The sequence below is a fragment of the Aedes albopictus genome, chromosome 3 (assembly GCF_035046485.1).
Source record: "Aedes albopictus strain Foshan chromosome 3, AalbF5, whole genome shotgun sequence".
NCBI classification, from domain to species: Eukaryota; Metazoa; Arthropoda; class Insecta; order Diptera; family Culicidae; genus Aedes; species Aedes albopictus.
Window position 1 is genome coordinate 169,567,736 of NC_085138.1, and position 18,617 is coordinate 169,586,352.

At 44.3% G+C, this 18,617-nt stretch overlaps 2 protein-coding genes across 4 annotated transcripts in view; one reads left to right on the forward strand and one right to left on the reverse strand.

The window, feature by feature from the left end:
- Window positions 1–18,617, forward strand: part of LOC134292063 (GATA-binding factor A) — a 223,808-nt gene that overhangs the window by 38,994 nt on the left and 166,197 nt on the right. The gene's annotated exons all lie outside the window — the stretch shown is intronic.
- On the reverse strand, window positions 9,202–17,782 carry LOC134290449 (uncharacterized). The gene is made up of 3 exons (XM_062857595.1): window positions 17,373–17,782; window positions 10,393–17,307; window positions 9,202–10,327 (listed from the first exon to the last, which is right to left on the reverse strand). Exon 2 carries the CDS (start codon window positions 16,959–16,961, stop codon window positions 10,755–10,757), a length of 6,207 nt encoding a protein of 2,068 aa, XP_062713579.1. The 5' UTR covers window positions 16,962–17,307; window positions 17,373–17,782; the 3' UTR covers window positions 9,202–10,327; window positions 10,393–10,754.

Consider the following 18,617-nt stretch of genomic DNA (forward strand, 5'->3'; position numbering starts at 1 on the left):
ACATTTTGCAGCTTCCATCTCTTCAGTCAAAATTTTTCGTTATGTTTTAAATTAGTTCCAAGTAAACATGTTTATAACAATCAGTATCAATGTTTTGATTGTTTTAGTTTGTAAACGGTCTTAACAATCGTTGAAACAATCAGATTATATCTCAGTTACAAATTGGTTTCGCAAGTTTCAACTAACGATGACGTTTATTTACATTGCGCTAGTTGTTATAAATATGTTATACCTCAGTTTGACTTTAACAACAGGATTTGAACATCTGTTGTTTCATGAAGTTAATGAGTGATTGAATTGGTGAGCCAGTGAGCTAGTGAGTTGAGTAAATGTGTGAGTTAATGAGTGGATCAGTGAATGATTGAGTGAGTAAGCGTATGTGCGCATGAATAGTAATTAATAAGTATGATATCTGTAATAAAAAAAAACTTAACGATATAAATCTGTAAGCAGAAAAATCCGTTACTCAGCAACTCACTTATAAATTACCTCAATCACTTTTCAAATCACTTTTTTACCAGCTCATTAAGTCACTCACTGAGTACGAAAAAGAGACTCGGGCAAGAAGCATTCGTTTCCCTTTAGTGTGCACCGATTTAGTTTTTTTCTTTCTCATATTTCGCCGGTGGAACATATATTATATTCATATTGGTGAGCTCGTTTCATGCTATTATTTTATTCTGAAATTTTGGAAGAAAGTTATTCTCGCATATCACAAAATGTTGGGATAACAAGAGTGAATGGAGCCGATTCTGGCCGTCGATTAGGAGCACATAATCATTGGACACAGAGATGGCTGGTTATCGGTGATCTCGTTCCATATTAACCTTCGAGCGATCGCGCTGTTGTATTTTGTACAACACGTTGAAAAAATCTCGCTTTTTGTACTCAGCATAAGCGTGGTGCTGGCGGTGGTGGTCAACCGCGCGAGTTACGGAAGGTTAACATAATTTGTTATGATGTATACAACCACATTTTTCGTGTATTTACCCAACAAATATTGAACGTTCGTCACGTCAAGTGTAGGAACAAGTTCTCGAGACACTTTTTGGTGATAATAAGTATGTTTCTTTCATTTTTTTGCACTCACAAAATGATTTGAATGGTTCATAATCTTCGGTGTGTAATATCTTAGTCAAAATGAAATCAAAGAGGTTGCATGAACCACATCACTTACCAAAGCGAATCTAGAGCATGTGACCTTTGACCCCCCCCCCCCCCCCTTATCAAAAACTCTTTCTCGTGACAATTTTGAAGAAGATGAGGTGACCTCGTGACACTAATACTCCTTCCCTTCTTCGATGACCTAAAAACGTGGCCGGCGCCGTTATTAACTTTGGAACTCTCGAAGGTACACGTTGAGAACGGTAAGCTACTCCCAAGCTCCGTTTGTTGGTTTCTTGCAATTTCGATTGTGCTGGTCATCTATGCTCATGCTCATGCTCAATGCACTCACTCACCAATTCACTCGCCAATTTACACATTTCTGGACATACTAGATTACAGAGTCACTAACTCATCAACTTAATAACACATGCTACTCAATGAAAAAGCTTATTATCTAACTCACTAACCTATTCTTCAACTAGCTATCTCATTAACTGGGCTTTATAGAATGGTTTCGGCTCTTGTTTTTGCATTGTGTAGTTTAAAGGAATGTAGAACTTTTTTACAATGTTCCGTGAAACAAGTGAGTGAATGGATAAGTTAAAATTAGTTCACTTAGACGATGCCCACCAATGCGTGAGTAAACCCAAATTGGCAACCTCCATCATAACGCCGAACCCCACTAATCGTTGCTAAATCGGTTTGGAAATGACAACCTACCTTCCCGGTAAACAGTGGATTCATGTATTTGGCAACCCAACCCAACCGTTGCTATCACCTTCTTTTTGTGTTGAATCTCGATGCCATAACAAAAACAAGACGACGTTCAAAAAGTAAACCATAAAAAGTGATATCTAGCTCTTACCGTTGTTCCGTCCTGCGTTGATAATAGCATTAGTTCCATTCGTTTGCCCGTCTGTAATTCCTCCATGAGTTCCTTATGTGTTTTTTCCTGAAATTCTTTAAGTTATTCCACCAGTACCTGGCCGCGTTTGTTTTCGTCGTCACTGGAATAAAAAAAAATCGAACAGAACACTTGAGGAACTTCCTTGGGTATAGAATCTTCGTGCCTGCCACACGATATACACATAATGAATAGTCATTTGCAGAAGACGCTCTCAGTGAATAACTGCGAAAGTGTTCATAGAAGAATCTGAGAAGCAGGCTTTGTTCCAGTTGAGACGTTACGTCAAGAAGAAGAGCAAGTCATGCGGAATTCATGTTCAACGATCAATATATTCCGTACTACCGAAAAATTGACTCCATGTTTACGATATGAAGTACTACTACCAACCACCGGTGTGGAGATACGGTAATATTTTACCAACGATGATGGGAACGCGCGGTGCGAAAACGAGTGGGTATCAGAAATAGAACCGATTTGCATACTTCTATTACGCACCGACTTACTACGCACTGGTGGGGATAGTCTTACTCTCATGATAGATTATAATTAACATTCTTGAAAATTTCACCATAACTATAATGCCTAAGGCATCGATTTTGTGTGAAAATTTTATGGTGGGACTTTTATGCGTTGAATTTCAGTTGCGGGACAATTTAACTTGACATGTTTTTCATTGATTCTTCGAACAAAGTATGTTATTTTTATGTTTCATGGAAATATATGTAAAAATAGAACGCTTGGTGCAAAAAAGTCAAAACCATACAAAATTACCGTCGATGGAAAGTACCGCCAATTGCTACGAGGAAATTAACCGGGCCAGATAGAATAAGGTGTCGTGATTTTTGGAACTCTACTGAAATAGCTTGGAGACCATAAAACCGAACGTAAAATCAATCAGACCGGCGATAAGTTCATTTGCTAGTACTGACAAAAGTGTTAGTTATAGTGTCTTGTAATGCTTCTTGTAATCTTGTAATAGTTCTGCTTGAATATTTTTGTATTGCAAAAGTTTTTAGTGTTAAAACACTGTGTTATTTTTGAAGAAAGTTATCTGTAAGACCTAGCGGCGAACGAGCTCGCTGCATCCTATCTACGGTGAATCCAGTATCCAGAAGGTAGCCTAAATCGGCAGGATATGGTGGATGAGGCATGTTGCAAGAATGCCACACCAAGAATGGCGAGCGGCAGCCGCAAACCGAGTATTTTGGTGTGAACTTGTTGATTATGTGTTATCATAAGTGTGGTGTGGAGCAAATTGTGTATGTATGTCCACTTAATGCCATTAGCCAACTTAAGGATTACTTGGGCGGGGGTTGGAGTAGGTGGGCAAGAGGCTGTGGATTATTAAAGAGGTCTAATTTATTACTTGTACGCATTACACAGCATTTACCAAGCATCTGTAGCAGCCGACGGTAAGTGAAGTATAATTTCTCCCTGTTGGAGTCCTACAGTCAATTGTTCATCTGCAACAATGTTTCGAAAGCACATGTGTTTTAAAAACTGGAACAATATACATGTTAATTCTGCTTCAAATGGAACGCGAAGCATGCTGCAGATGGAGCGTCGCGGAAACTCGAAATAAGTGTGTGTGTGTATTTTGGTGTGAGTGGTCTTAATTGAAATTTTCCATCAATGATCAATTAAAACAAATTGCTGTCGCATAAAATTTGCATACATCTTGCGGCATGCCACAACACCCGAACAGGGTCCTCGAGCAAGCTTAGAAGCATTCGGAGTCGGTGCGCGCTTTGTATCTTTCGGGTCGCTTTTCTTCCTGGGGATTTCAAAAGCCACCGATCGATCCGACAACGATGTGATGCGACGATGTGTTGTTCAAATTTGGGTCCCCCCCTCTCTCGAATCCGGACGAGACGGGAAGGTGTTGTTGGCTGCTAATGGGTCCAACCGCGTCGCAGAGTGTTGTTCAAATCCGATGAATTTCAATGTAGTACGGGATGGTTTTTGGAGCAGAAACCGCCAAATCTAGGGGAGCTACCAGGTGCCCAGCCCATCAAAGGGAACCGAAAGTAATGTTTTAAGTGAAATTTTATTTCATAATAAAATGATAATTATGGTCTTCCGTGGTGTTTGCTCGCAGGCCAGCCGGCTGTCCGAATCAGAAGGGGGTTGGGTAGCGAAGGTAAATGTCATCGGCAGAACCGTTGAAGAAGCTTTGAAAACAAACAAACCACAACCAAAACAAAAACCGAACGAATGAGTGAATGGGTGAGTGCATAATGTTGGCTAAATGGGGTTTGATGATATGGAGATGAGGCGAAGAATAAGGTGAAGAATCAATCATTCGGAGCTTTTTGATGGTGCCGTCCGGCCCCGGCGTGCTGAAGAACGGAAACCAGTCACGCAACGTGTGTGCAGCACGGAATGTCCAGTCAGAGCCCATAGAGACTGCGATGACCGATGAGCGTTGACGACAACGCAACGGGCTGAGGCGGAATCTCGCGATGGTGAATGATGGCAATCAAACCGTAAAATGCGACGTTCCATCTGATAATCTATGGGAATTTTATGGGTTTCATTGCTCGTTACAGTGATTTATGATGAAAGTGCTCGAGTGCTTACTTTTCTCCTGGTTCAAGAAGGAAGTCAGATGCATCGACTGCAGTATCGTAAATCAGGAAAAGTGCATTTAATGTTTTCGCCATGGGATAGCATCCTGAAACTGAACGGTTTACAAAATGAATACAGAAGCACTATATGTTATGATTGAGAACCCGCTAATCAAATTTCATTTGTCAGAGATAGTTAACTGATAAAACTTGAATAGTTTACCGAGAGGCTGTGTGTGAGTCACGTTTCGGCTGTCGAGTCCGTATGAAGTTGATCATCAATATTAACTTCTTTTCTCGATCAGCCTAGATAGCTGTGTAGTGTCGGTAGCGGTTGTCACAATTGGCTAATAATAACACTACGGACCGCCTGTTCCGGTGGTAAGAGTTCATTAAACAGTTGACCCCTAATTCATGGTGTGATGCGGCTATATGCTTACCATGCCTAGGAATGAATGGTTAGGGGGGGGGGTCTAATAAAACCCTAATCATTTAACGAAGGCTGCGGAGTACTAGGGGGTACTGCACAGCATTTTGCCCTTACTGCGCTAATCGGAGAAATGGTGCAGGGGTCTCCAGTTAGCTTAGTGGTTAAGGCTATAGATCGCCAATCCGGAGACGGCGGGTTCGATTCCCGTTCCAGTCGGGAAATGTCTTCGACTCCCTGGGCATAGTGTATCATTGTACTTGCCTCACAATATACAACTTCATGTAATGGCAGGGAAAGAAACTCCCTTAATTGATAACTGTGGAAGTGCTCAAAGAACACTAAGTTGAAGCGAGGCAGGCCAAGTCCTAGTGGGGACGTAGAGCCATAAAGAAGAAGAAGAAGGTACAGTTGACCTTGTGTTTTTCAGAGATAATCAGCTATCCTTCTTAAACTTCAACTGCGAGGCCTAATAAGGGTAGGATTATTAGTATGTTGTTTATTAGCTTTATGCGTTTTACATAGTGTCCTCTGTGTATCTGCACCTCTGGTGTTCTTCAATCGATACCGAATTGGTTTATATCGCTGCTGTAATTTCCTTGTATTGTGAATGTTAGAGTTTGATCATGCCTAGTTTGGGTAGTGTCTATGGTTATGACAGCTCAAATCTACTTTCAACATAAAAGAACAGCTTTAGTCCAAAAACTTCTCGATGATCTGTGGAATGATTTTGGGAAGTAGTAACTGCACAGAGACCAGTTCGAGAACATCGCCTTCCAGCGCTTCCTGAAGTCGCATCAGGTTTTCGTGGTGCATGTAGCCGCAGACTTCGTTGGACGCTTTGTATGCTGCCTAGAACAATGCCCACTATTGTGATTTGCCGGAGAATTTTGGGAGTTTATAGGATATTGTTTTCCTTGCAGCCAGCTGGGCATTCGTTGGACCGGTCTGCTGTTGCTTCATCCCGTGTTGACTGATACTCTTCACTTCCTTGGACGTTTTCCTTGGAACACTTTTCCTCGCCTTCGCTTCCATGGATGAATCCGAACTCGGGCTTAACAGATCGGAATCGTCGGAGCTTTCGTCGTCCTCGTCTTCTTGATCGGTGCTCTCGTCTTTCGACCTGCTAGTTCCTCATCCATGGTCACCATTTGCAACTCGAAGGGAGCCTTTAGCCGCTGAATCTGCTCCTTCTTCTTTTGGAGCATCTCAGGTTGCCATGTCCTTTCCTTTACTGCTTCTTCGGCGCGTATCTGCAGCTCCAACTCCATCTTTCGCTGCTCAAATGCACGCTGCATCGTCGTTTCCTTCTTCCACAGCCTCGAGGTCCTCGTACTGTCGTTTCTGCTTCTCTTCTAATGCTCGCGCTTTTGCTTCCACGCTAAACGCAGCTAGACGAGGGTTGACGCTGGATTTGTCAGTCTCTTTGCCGTTTTTCCAGGTGCGAGTCTGCTTCTTGGAGTCCTTGTGCTTCTGCCGGTATTCCTGGGCCTTCTCCTGACAGGCCTTGCTTTGGCAGTACCACTTCTTTGGCAGTTTGTCCTTTTCGATGCCCACACAACCGTTCCGAACATCCTTCACAGCAGACCATCACCTCGTCGCTCGTAGACAGTCCAGTCCACAAATTGCGCACTGAGTTGCCGTCATATCAAATACGGTTTGGTCGTGGGTTGACTCAGCATCGGAAGTCATCTTTTGTCAGGGTCTGAACTTTTCACTTGACACTTTCCGTTCGCGGTAGTTATTTTGCGGGTGTCACTACGTGGGTAGTGCATCAACTGCACCACGTACAAAACGCTAAGGGGCTGTCCATAAACCACGTGGTCATTAAGGGGGGGGGGGGTTCGGCCAATGACCATTTTGTATGGACAAATAAAATTTTTTGTATGGACTAATGACCACGGGGGGTGGGGGGTTGAAAAGTCCCAAAAAATGACCACGTGGTTTATGGACAGCCCCTATCAGTCAGTAGATCCTATATCGTAAATGAACGATGCTGGAGAAGGATCTGTAAACACTCGGAGTTTTAGAACGACGTGTGCTAAGCGCAATTTACAGAAGGGTGCAGGATAACAGGATAACAGTAGTGCTGTGACGGCGAAGCTCGCAACACTCTACAGTGAACCCAGGCCCGGATTAAGGACTGTGGGGGGCCGGGGCCCGAGCGGATGTGGAGGCCCCTCGGAGAGATGACCAAAAATATTTTTCCAGTACTTGAGCAATATGAAAAATAAAGCTAATGTTGGCAACCAAAAAAGGTTTTTGTGGGGGCCCCTAAAATGGGGGGGCCCGGGGCCCGTGCCCCCCCCCCCCCGGCCCCCCTTAGATCCGGCCCTGAGTGAACCCATCATCTTGAAAGTGCCTAAAACTGCATGGATAACGGTGGTCAGGGGATGTTGCGAGAATGCCGGACAATAAGCCTTCAAAGTTGATGTTCGCTACTGATCCGGCTGGTACAAGAAGGAGTGGAGTACAAAGAGCACGATAGGTGAATCAGATGGAGCATGATCGACGATGGAATATTGCATATAGCGGCAATTTGATTTAAGTGTTATCATACCTTGTTCAACTAAATAAAAATAAAATGATGAAACTTATAAAGATGTTTTCTCTTCTATTTATAGCCTTGCGAGCGTGTGTTCAAAATTCCAACGCATCAATGTCAGTAAAGCAAGAAAGTCGACTGGATCTTGTAACACTTTGACCCACGTTCGACATCCGTATAAAAAAATCATCTTGCATCAAAAAATACCCACAAACACACATTCCTCCAGTTCCAGACAAATTCAAAATTAATTTTCCATGGAAACAAACATGTCTGTGCAAATCATGGCTGGTGGCAACCCATCAGGAGGAAAAATAACGTTACATATTCGTTCGGCATGCCACTCTATTGCTGTACTGCTGCTGCTGCTGCTGCTTCTGGCCACTTAAAGTCTGATTTCCGTGCTGCCACCACCAGCCAGTCAGCAGCGCCGTGGTGGTGGCCATGTGGACGATGGCAACTGCAACAAATCAACCAACCAACCAACCAACAACATCACCGTAAATCTTTGCCCGTGAAGGGAAAATATGTTAATTTGTTTTACTTGTGATGTTGCCCGAGCTACCATGCTATTGATGACGATGATGAGGCTGATGACGACGGTGATGGAGAGGGATCAGAGGGAAGGGAGGATCAAGAGGGTGAGGTTATAAATAAAATATGAAAGAAAAATATTGCTTGACCAAAACTGAACTGGCAAAACATCTTTGCCGGGGAAAAAGACGGTGCTTGCTGTCGATGAAACCAGAATCCAGAAGCCCGTTCGGTAGTCCACCATTTTCTGGCCATTCAACGTGTTGGAATTGGGTCTGGGGTGAAATGCCGTCCATCCTGACTACCTAGGGTGACGTGGAGTAAGATGCCATGCTTGAAACTTTCTTTGTTTTCAATTATAAGTAACGGTAGTATTAACAATAAGCTCTTGGTGTAATAAATATAAACCAACGTTCAAACTGCTACATTTGTGAATCGATCGTAATGCTCAAACTGCAATCGAGCAATACGATCGCCAAGCATCCCGAATAAAAAATACAGTAGAAAAACCGGATGTTGTATTGTAACAGTACTATTTAGAACCATATTGTTACAATGAACAACACTGTAAAAATAAAAAATACAAAAACAATAAGATGTAATGTAGACACCCATACAGTGAATTGTAAATAAGATTTTTACAATATACTATACGGGTTGTTAAGTATCGTAACAATATAAAAAAAAATTTCTCCATATATATTTTTTTACAAAACCATACACTTTATTGTAAATGAATTGTTCGAAATACTGATACGTGAGCTTTAATATACCATACATTGTATGGTACACGTATGGTTTCAAACAATAAAATGTACCGTAAATATATTGTTTTTAATTGTAATTTCACTACTGGTTATAAATTTAATCATGGTTTTGGAATGGTTCTCTTTTGTTATGTTGTATTGTTTTACATTAGATAAACCATATAATGTTATATTATCTCGTCATGTTCCTTCGATAATGGCAGTTCTACACAGAAAAAAATATGTAATTAAATTTCAGCGAGAAATCATGCACATAAAGGGAATGCTAGAGTTAGTGCACTTTTACATGATATATAATGTAAAATTACATTACCATCGTGTAAATTTCCGCCAAACATCGTGTAAACCATCATGGGCTCCAACCGGTTACGCGACTATTGGCGGAAATTTACACGAATGTAACGTAATTTTACATGATATCTCATGTAAATATGCACTAACTCTAGCATTCCCTTTATGTGCATGATTTCTCGCTGAATTTTAATTACATATTTTTTTCTGTGTAGCCAAACTAACCTAAACTCGTCTAAGTCTGAGTAGCCTCTGATTACATTAACAGTTGAAGCTTAGGCTCCCATGTCCCACCAGCCAGATAACTGGGTTTTGCAAACTAAGCATTATTTGTGGCAACACTTTGAGCGGCATGATGGAACTATGCCTAGCGCGCTAAGTGTTATTAGACCACTAATGTAGTTGCATTAAGTGGGTGACGAGGTACATAAGTATCATTACAGCGTGCTTAACCGTTATTGCAATATTGAGGCTCCAGTTTGACTAAACTATGAAATATGTACATAACAACTCATGAGAAAACTGTCAAGTTCGATTCAACTATAAGTTAGGTTAAAAAGCGAAAACGAACTTATATCAGAAGTCGTTTCAGTGTCCAGTCCAGTTCTTATGTTAAAAATGTCAAAGATAAATCGCATTTAATTCGGTTGTTGTACAAGGCAATTTCACATGAGAGAAGAGGAGAAAGAATAGTGTTGAACTCATCCACTGATTTACGGTAATCTGGCCTGCGTCTTTCCGGGTTGACCTACATTCGTATTCCTCTCATCGCACTCTACATACCTATCCCACCATATCTCTTGGATATGCAGTCCTTAGGACACCTGGTTTATCACTTTATTTAAACATTTTATTGACTTTGAATAGATTGTTGTGGGGGTGGAAAGTTTCCCAAACTCTCTTGAGCAAACCGCGTTCGTGTGTGGTAGGTAAGCTAAAAGCTAATGAACTTTATTAGTACACTACAAACAATATTGTGGCCCAACTTACAATTTTTGGTGACCTTCAAACGGTAGGGTCCTATCGCACCAGATCGGGCTTACTACAGCTTGTATGTGCACTGTAGGTTTAAGAATTCTTAGGTATACAACTTTTAGTTACAACAAGATATACTTACAAACTATTCAAGGATTTCAATTATAGTTTCTTGTCTAAATATTACGTGGTGTATGTTGAGCAAACCTTGAACAGAAAACGAATTCATTTTAGGTTAATATTCCGCAAAGTTTTAAACTTATTTATCCTACCTTCGTACTATAGAATTAAGGCCAATATTGCACGATATACCACTAAGTGACAAGTATTTTAGAGTAAGTTTGAATTTTAACTATTTATAGGCTTAGATACTAGATTTTTAGAATTTTAAAATAAGGAATTCAGCTGACGACTTTTCAACATGATTTGCACTATTTGATTTCAATGCCTGTTTATCAACTTCGGTTTGTTTTGGTTCTATCGTTCTACGTTCTGCCTAATCTTTCTTCTATACTTTTGCCTGGTCAATCGATCGCTGTAGTAGTCAAAGCTTGACCACAGCGGATCGACCACAGTTGATCCGTTGCAGGGGGGTGACGTGACATCCCCCCTCCCGTGAACCCTAGTTACGTCCCTACATCTCAAGGACTTCCGATTGTGGTTCACCATTCTCCATCACGTCAAGGACTGCCAACTTAACCGCCGGCCGTCGGTGAACTCCTGCAGCTGTACGGACCAGGGCCTGGCGAACTCTTCCGTCCCGTCCGGGAATAACGGCTTCAATTCGTCCTCGTGTCCATTGGTCTTTGGTTGTTCCTCCTACTACCAAAACCAAATCTCCCACTGCGATATCCCGGGTCTCTTCGAACCACTTCGATCTTCGAGTGATTACAGGAAGATACTCTTTCACCCACCTCGTCCAGAATCGCAGAGTCATAGCCTGTGCGAGTTTCCAGCTGCTTCGTAGTACTGCTGGCGAGTCAGCAAGCTCGGTTGGTGGAAGCTTATTTCCACTCGAAGTCCCCAGGAGAAAGTGGTTGGGTGTAATGGCTTCTTCATCCGCTGACTGAAGCGGAATATAGGTGAGCGGGCGCGAATTTATCAAGGCTTCTGCCTCAAAAAGAATCGTTTCCAGGACCTCGTCATCTGGTTTTCGTGGGCCGTCTGATATGGATCCAATGGCTACCTTTACGGATCGTACTAGTCGCTCCCATGCCCCTCCCATATGGGGTGCCGCTGGGGGTATAAAGAACCATTTAGTCTTAGCGGTCGTGAACGCGGTTGCCATTGCGTTGTTGCGCTTATCAATTTCCGTTCTCTCCAACTCCTTGCTCGCTCCTTGGAAACACGTCCCATTATCCGAGTGAAATTCGACCGGATATCCACGTCGCGCCACAAACCGTCGCACCGCCATGATGCAAGACTCGGTGGATAAACTGTGCACCACTTCCAGGTGAACCGCGCGAATGGTAAGGCAGGTGAACAAAGCTACCCATCTTTTCACCTGGCTCCTTCCAACCTTGACCAATACTGGCCCGAAATAATCCACCCCGACATATGTGAATGGCCGAACGAAAGGTTGTAGTCGGGCCGCAGGGAGTGGTGCCATTGCAGGAGGACATGGCAGAGCATTTCTGATTCGGCACATCATGCAACCTTTTCTTACTTTCTCCACCAGGGCACGTAGTTTCGAAATTTCGAAGCGTTGACGAATCTCGTTTGTAACGGTCTCTCGATTGGCATGGCGGAAACGACGGTGGTACCAATCTACAAGCAGAAACGTAATCCGATGTTGCCTTGGTAGGATCGCCGGGTATTTTGCTTCTGTTGATGCGAAGGTTGCGGCACCGATCCTGCCGCGTAGTCGCAGTACTCCATGCTCGTCAAGGAATGGCCAACTTTTGTAGATCGGGCTACTTTTAGCGACGCGATGGTGACGTGCTTCGGGTAAACCTTGAGTTTCCGACAGTATTGCGATTTCTTCCGGGAACGCTTCGGCCTGTGCGACCTTCCACAGGATTGTCTCAGCTCGTGCCAGCTCGTCCTGACTGAGGAAGTTCAGTTGCAGCGATGCACCACTTTGTTTACGGCGGATGTTGTCGACAAACCGAAGCACAAACGCCATTGTTCGCTGTAGACGAGACCATCTACTAAAACGAGATGAATCGATCAGCAGAGATGGCGTAGAATGAGTGTGAACTGGTCGTAGTTCTTCACACGTCGTGGAGGCCACCGTTTGATGAGGCCAGAAAACTTCCGACTGGTGAAAAAACGATGGTCCACTGAACCAAGGATTAGTGGAAGAAACGTCCGGTCCATTTTTCCACTTAGTGGCTAGGTCGGCTGTATTCAATGCAGAGGGGACCCATCTCCACTCCCGGACGTCGGTAGCTGTGAGAATCTCACCAATACGAACGGCAACGAACTTGTTATATCGACGGTGCTCTGATCGGATCCAAGCCAAGACTGTAGTAGAGTCGCTCCATAGAACTCGACGGCTAATCGAATAAGTATGGTATCCTTCGATAGCTTCCATCAGCCGGACTCCAAGGACAGCCGCTTTCAACTCCAGACGGGGAACTGATAAAACCTTGAGGGGTGCTACCTTGGTTTTTGAGGAAATCAGCGCAACTTGAATGCCATCGTCGGTTTCGAGTCGGTAATACGCAACGCAGGCGTAAGCAGAATCGCTAGCATCAACGAGAACATGGAGCTCCATCCGGTCGAACTTTTTAGGAAACGGAGAGCCGAAATAACAGCGAGGGATACGCAACGAGTCCAATTGCGGGAAGTAACTTACCCATTGGCGCCAATTAAGGAAAAGTCGCTCGTTGATTTCTTCATCCCAATCAATCCCTGAGGCCCAGACATCTTGCATTAACACTTTTCCATGAACCAGGAAGAATGAAACGAATCCCAGTGGGTCGAAAAGGCTCATAACCACCTTCAAAACTTCACGTTTCGTTGGGATGTGGTTCGCATCGAGGATGGGCTTCAAGTCGTCACGGATTGAAAAGGTGTACGTGAAGATGTCGTCCGCTGGAATCCATTTCATCCCGAGCACTGATTCGGTCGTCTCGGAACGTACCAGAGCGAAGTCTTTGGAAGAATCTGGTTCGATCTCCCCAGTTCGTCTTAAAACTTCGTCTTCGTTCGACAAGAAGTTACGAATTTCAAACCCGCCCTTGGAATGGACGAACTTGACATCGTTTACTACTCGTACGGCTTCGTCGATTGTCCGAAAGCTGTCCAAGTAGTCGTCTACGTAGTGGTGCTCTTGGATAGCCGCAGCTGCTCGAGGGAAGTGTTGCGCATACTGCTCGGCGTTAGCGTTCTTCACGAACTGGGCAGAAGATGGAGAGCAGGTAGAGCCGAACATGGTGACGTCTATGGCGTAGACCTGAACGGCTTCATCGGGATTTCGCCGGAATACAAACATCTGAGCACTCCGGTCACTCGCTTGCAACTTAATTTGGAGAAACATCTCTCTGATATCCCCCGAAACCGCTATCGGAAAGAGTCGGAAGCCGCTGAGTACTCTGGGTAGAGGTGTGAGAAGATCGGGACCTTTTAACAGGTACGAATTGAACGAGACCCCAGCGACTTTGGCTGCAGCATCCCATATCAGACGCATTTTTTCAGGTTTCTTCGGGTTGATGACCACTCCTAAGGGAAGGAACCAAGTCTTCCTATGGTCGATAGTGGCTACCTCCGATTCGCTGACTTTGCGCACGTAACCCTTTTGTTCGAAGTCACACAGTTGCTCGTAAATCCGCTGCATCATCGAAGGATCACAACCAAATTTCTTCTCCAGAGCCTTCATTCGTCGGATAGCCATCGGATATGTCTCTGGAAAACTCGGATCGTCGATTTTCCACAGAAGCCCAGTTTCAAACCCGTGAGCTGTACGTTTTGTTGTGTTCTCCAGTAGTTTCCTCGCTCGTTTCTCCTCGTCAGACTCAAGCTTCTCGTTTGCACTGACGACTCCGCTGTTCTCCAATGTAAAAAAGTCACGCAGCTGCTCGTTCAGAAGATCGTCCGAACTTGAGGCTGCTGAAGTGTGGAAGTTTACAGACGCCCTAGCAATTGGTTCCGTTGATGCACGACCGTAGACTCCCCAACCTAGTCGACACTTGGCGGCTATTGGGTCGAACGGTCCTCCTTCACGCAGCTTGAGAGGAACGCCGAGACGCAGATTATCTAGGCCTATCAGCAACTTCGGTTGGACTACATCGTGATCTTCTATGGGAAGTCCTTTGAGATGAGGGAAACGCGCAGCCATCTCTTGGTAGTTGAAACGCTGTGCCGGCAGAAGTAGACGGCTTACAGTGCGCGCCTGGTGGAGATCGTAGCGATTATCACTGTACTTTCCCGATATTTTAAGGCTAACTTCTTCAGATCGCAATTCATTGCGCTTCACGTTTCCTGTCCACTGCAGAGTAAGCGGTTTCCTAGGTCCAGAAAGGTCAAGTTCCTTGGCAACTTTCTCTTCCAACATCGTGATTTGTGAACCCTCGTCAATGAAAGCAAAAACAGTAAGGCTTTTGCCGTTTCCATAGAGTACGACAGGCAGAACCCGAAAGAGCGTGTGTCCTCCCAGGGGGCTCCCCGATGACACATTCACAGAATGAGTGGATGTAACGGGAGCAGACGAAGAGTGTAGAAGGGTATGGTGTTTGAGTCGACATCCTGCAAATCCGCACCCCTGCCACGACTTACACGGCCATTTGCCATGGTTGTTGAGGCAAGTCCGGCAGAGGCCCTTGTCATGTACCTCCTTCCATCGATCCTCCATGTTTAGGTGCTTGAACTCCGAACATTCAGCAACTCGGTGGCCCTCACGTTCACAGATGCGACACGTTTTTGGGGGTTTGCGTGTGCTTTCTGTTGTAGATGTGAGTGACGGAGCACTTTCGGTTGCGTGAGCCTGAATCCTTGCTTTTTCTCGGAGACGCTGCTGCTTTTCGCTGTTCAACTCCTTTTGGAAGCCCGGAAGTTCGAAACTCACTTCGCTTGCCGCGGTGACTAGCTTGCCCATGAATTCTCCGAACGTTAGGACAGTGGCTCGTGGTTGTAGGTTTTTGAACGTGGCCCAGTCCATCCTCATGGGCCCTGGCAGCTTCTCGACTAGCTCCTGCATGAGCATTGGGTTGGCCAGATGCTCCTCTTGGTTCGCGGCTTGAAGGTGGTCAACGAAATTTTGTACCGCTAAACCAAACTCCAGAATTGATTCCGGACGATCATGTCTGGGCCCAGGAGTTCGTCGAATCGTCTCGTGTAGGGACCGGATGAGCAGTTCCGGACGGCCGTACAATGTGCGAAGTGTGTTGATCACTTGCGGTACGTTAGCAGGAAGCAAAAGTCTGCTGCGTACTGCATCTCGCGCGTGTCCGGTGAGGCACCTCTGTAGCCGAACAAGATTTTCAGCATTAGAAAACCCGCACGCTACTGTGGACTGCTCGAAACTGCTGATGAACATCGGCCAATCAGCTGGGTTTCCACCGAAGGGTGGCAGATCTTTACCGACGACCTGTCTCGCGGCTATTTGCTGCGAGCTGAGGACCCCTGGTTGCTCGATATGCTCTAGAAGATTCATCGGTCGGGGTGCTGGAGAATGATTTGCCGCTGATTCCGGGAAATGCTGGACCGGCTCCGTGAACATGTCGTGACGGGCCGGAAGGGGCTGTGGTGATTGGTGTGCTGCAGAAGGATTTGGAACAGCATCGTACTGCACCGAAGTAGTCCATGCTGGTGCATGCCGATGACGTATCGGTTGATGCCGATCATATCCGACATCATTAGAAGTGCAAGAATGATTAAACACCGGAGCATCTGGGTGAACTACTGGGGGAATCGCTAGTAGAGGTCTTGAAGCGGTCACAAACTGCTGGAAAGGCTCACGGACTGTGGAAGAACGAATTTCCTGACATCTGGCACGGTAACTTGCTTGAGGCAAATTCAGATTGGCAGCGGAGCAAACGATCGGCAAACCGGAAGGAGACGGCGGAGGTGGGTGACGAGCTTCTACGGATACTTGACGTAGAGGTTGTGCTGTGGAAGGGATCTCCGTTCCTCCTGGTACATCGATGGGCGAAGCTTCATTTAGGGCCGAAGAAACTAAATCGGCTTGGGGATTGTTAAGTTTTCCAAGCGTATTTCTTTCGGGCGTCCCGTGTGGTAAGTTCACAGCTAACCAATTCGCAACCTTCTCTCGGGAACTTGTTGTAGATTCGACCACGCTACCACGTTCGGAAATTTGCAGGATCACTTCGTTTTTCTTCTCCAGCGATTCTCTGCGTATTAGCTGCTGTTTCAGCAGGCGCGCCTTGTCAGCTTCCAATTTACGCTGCCGCAAAAGTGATTCTTCTTCAGCCAACTTCTTCTGCTCTTCCATCTGCTTCCTCTTTTCTTCCAACTGTCTCTGGGCTTCTTCATGTTCCAGCTTCTTCAATTCTTCTTCTTCCTCTAGCTCTTTCTGTTTCATCTTCGCCTCTTCTTCGATTAGTTCCAATTGCGCCTTCATGATCGACGAGCGATTGCTCGATGCCATCGACGAAACCTTGCTCCCTATGTGCGAGGGAGGTTTGCTGCCCGATGCATTACCCGACGGTACTTGTCTCGATTGCGAACGCAACCGTGATGAAATATTCGAGTTTGCTGCATTTTTGCCGTGGCACTGCTTGCAGATATACGGCCGACTCTGTGTCGATCCAATCACACCAGCGCAGTCAAAGTGCTCCCACAGTCGGCATCGATCGCAAACGATCATGTGGGCGTCGGATGAGTTCGGACGCTGGCATGACTTGCATGTAAACTCCGACCGGCTGTGATGTCCATCCATCCTGAATACCCACGTACAAAAATTCTTTTAGAATGTTGTGGGGGTGGAAAGTTTCCCAAACTCTCTTGAGCAAACCGCGTTCGTGTGTGGTAGGTAAGCTAAAAGCTAATGAACTTTATTAGTACACTACAAACAATATTGTGGCCCAACTTACAATTTTTGGTGACCTTCAAACGGTAGGGTCCTATCGCACCAGATCGGGCTTACTACAGCTTGTATGTGCACTGTAGGTTTAAGAATTCTTAGGTATACAACTTTTAGTTACAACAAGATATACTTACAAACTATTCAAGGATTTCAATTATAGTTTCTTGTCTAAATATTACGTGGTGTATGTTGAGCAAACCTTGAACAGAAAACGAATTCATTTTAGGTTAATATTCCGCAAAGTTTTAAACTTATTTATCCTACCTTCGTACTATAGAATTAAGGCCAATATTGCACGATATACCACTAAGTGACAAGTATTTTAGAGTAAGTTTGAATTTTAACTATTTATAGGCTTAGATACTAGATTTTTAGAATTTTAAAATAAGGAATTCAGCTGACGACTTTTCAACATGATTTGCACTATTTGATTTCAATGCCTGTTTATCAACTTCGGTTTGTTTTGGTTCTATCGTTCTACGTTCTGCCTAATCTTTCTTCTATACTTTTGCCTGGTCAATCGATCGCTGTAGTAGTCAAAGCTTGACCACAGCGGATCGACCACAGTTGATCCGTTGCAGGGGGGTGACGTGACATAGATGTTTCAACTTATTCACTTTTTTCTCTTTCATTTCCTTTGCAATAAAAAAGTCACGAACATCAACAAAACAAAGCACGGAAAAAAACATAAACTAAAATAAATAATTAAAAATGCACGGAAAAAGAATGTTTCGGAATAGTGAATGGTTCAAACGTAAGAAAAACAGTATAATATATTGTTACATAAAGATCGGATGTAAATGTATAGTAGCTACCAATGTGCAAAGCTTTTAGCGAACCATTCCCTTACAATACACTATATTGTAGCTGGTACACTGTATGGTACAGGAATGGTTTTCACCAAATGCCCTATGGTTAGTTTTTATCCGAGATAGTAGATCATTATACAAAAGTTGCTTATAAGTAGATATAACTAAAGAAATACTTTCCAATTGTGTCGACCCGCATTCATGTTATGTATTGAAAGAGTTTGATAAACCAGCCGGATAACGAAAGACAACCTGCAACGTAGCCTTACTCCGAAACACCACATGGCGACCGTGACAGGATGCGAACCTGCAATCTTCGGATTTGTAGTACGCCTTACTCCGAAACACCACAAAATAGTTTCTTGATACTACAGTGAAAATATTCATAAAGTTGATGCATTTTAAATGATTTCTAGCATCCTAAAAAGTTGATTCATACAATGAAAACGGTAACAGTGCCATGGGTTAAGCAATGTCACTTAACATGGGCAGCATAGGCTTCAAAAAACCATGCGCCTCCATATGTTTCTCGATGTCCTTATGGACTTATTGATGATAAAACCAAATTGTTTTATCCGAAACTTATTTTCCGCACTTAGTGTGATGAAAAACACGACTGAACCAATCGCGATAGATAGGAAAATCACACACAGTTCAGCAGGGATCGAGTTCCTGAACAAATCGTCAGCAGCACCTAAAC

What these genes read in the sequence shown, in the direction of transcription:
- LOC134290449 (XM_062857595.1), bottom strand. Translation starts at nt 16,961, where the DNA reads ATGGATGGACATCACAGCCGGTCGGAGTTTACATGCAAGTCATGCCAG.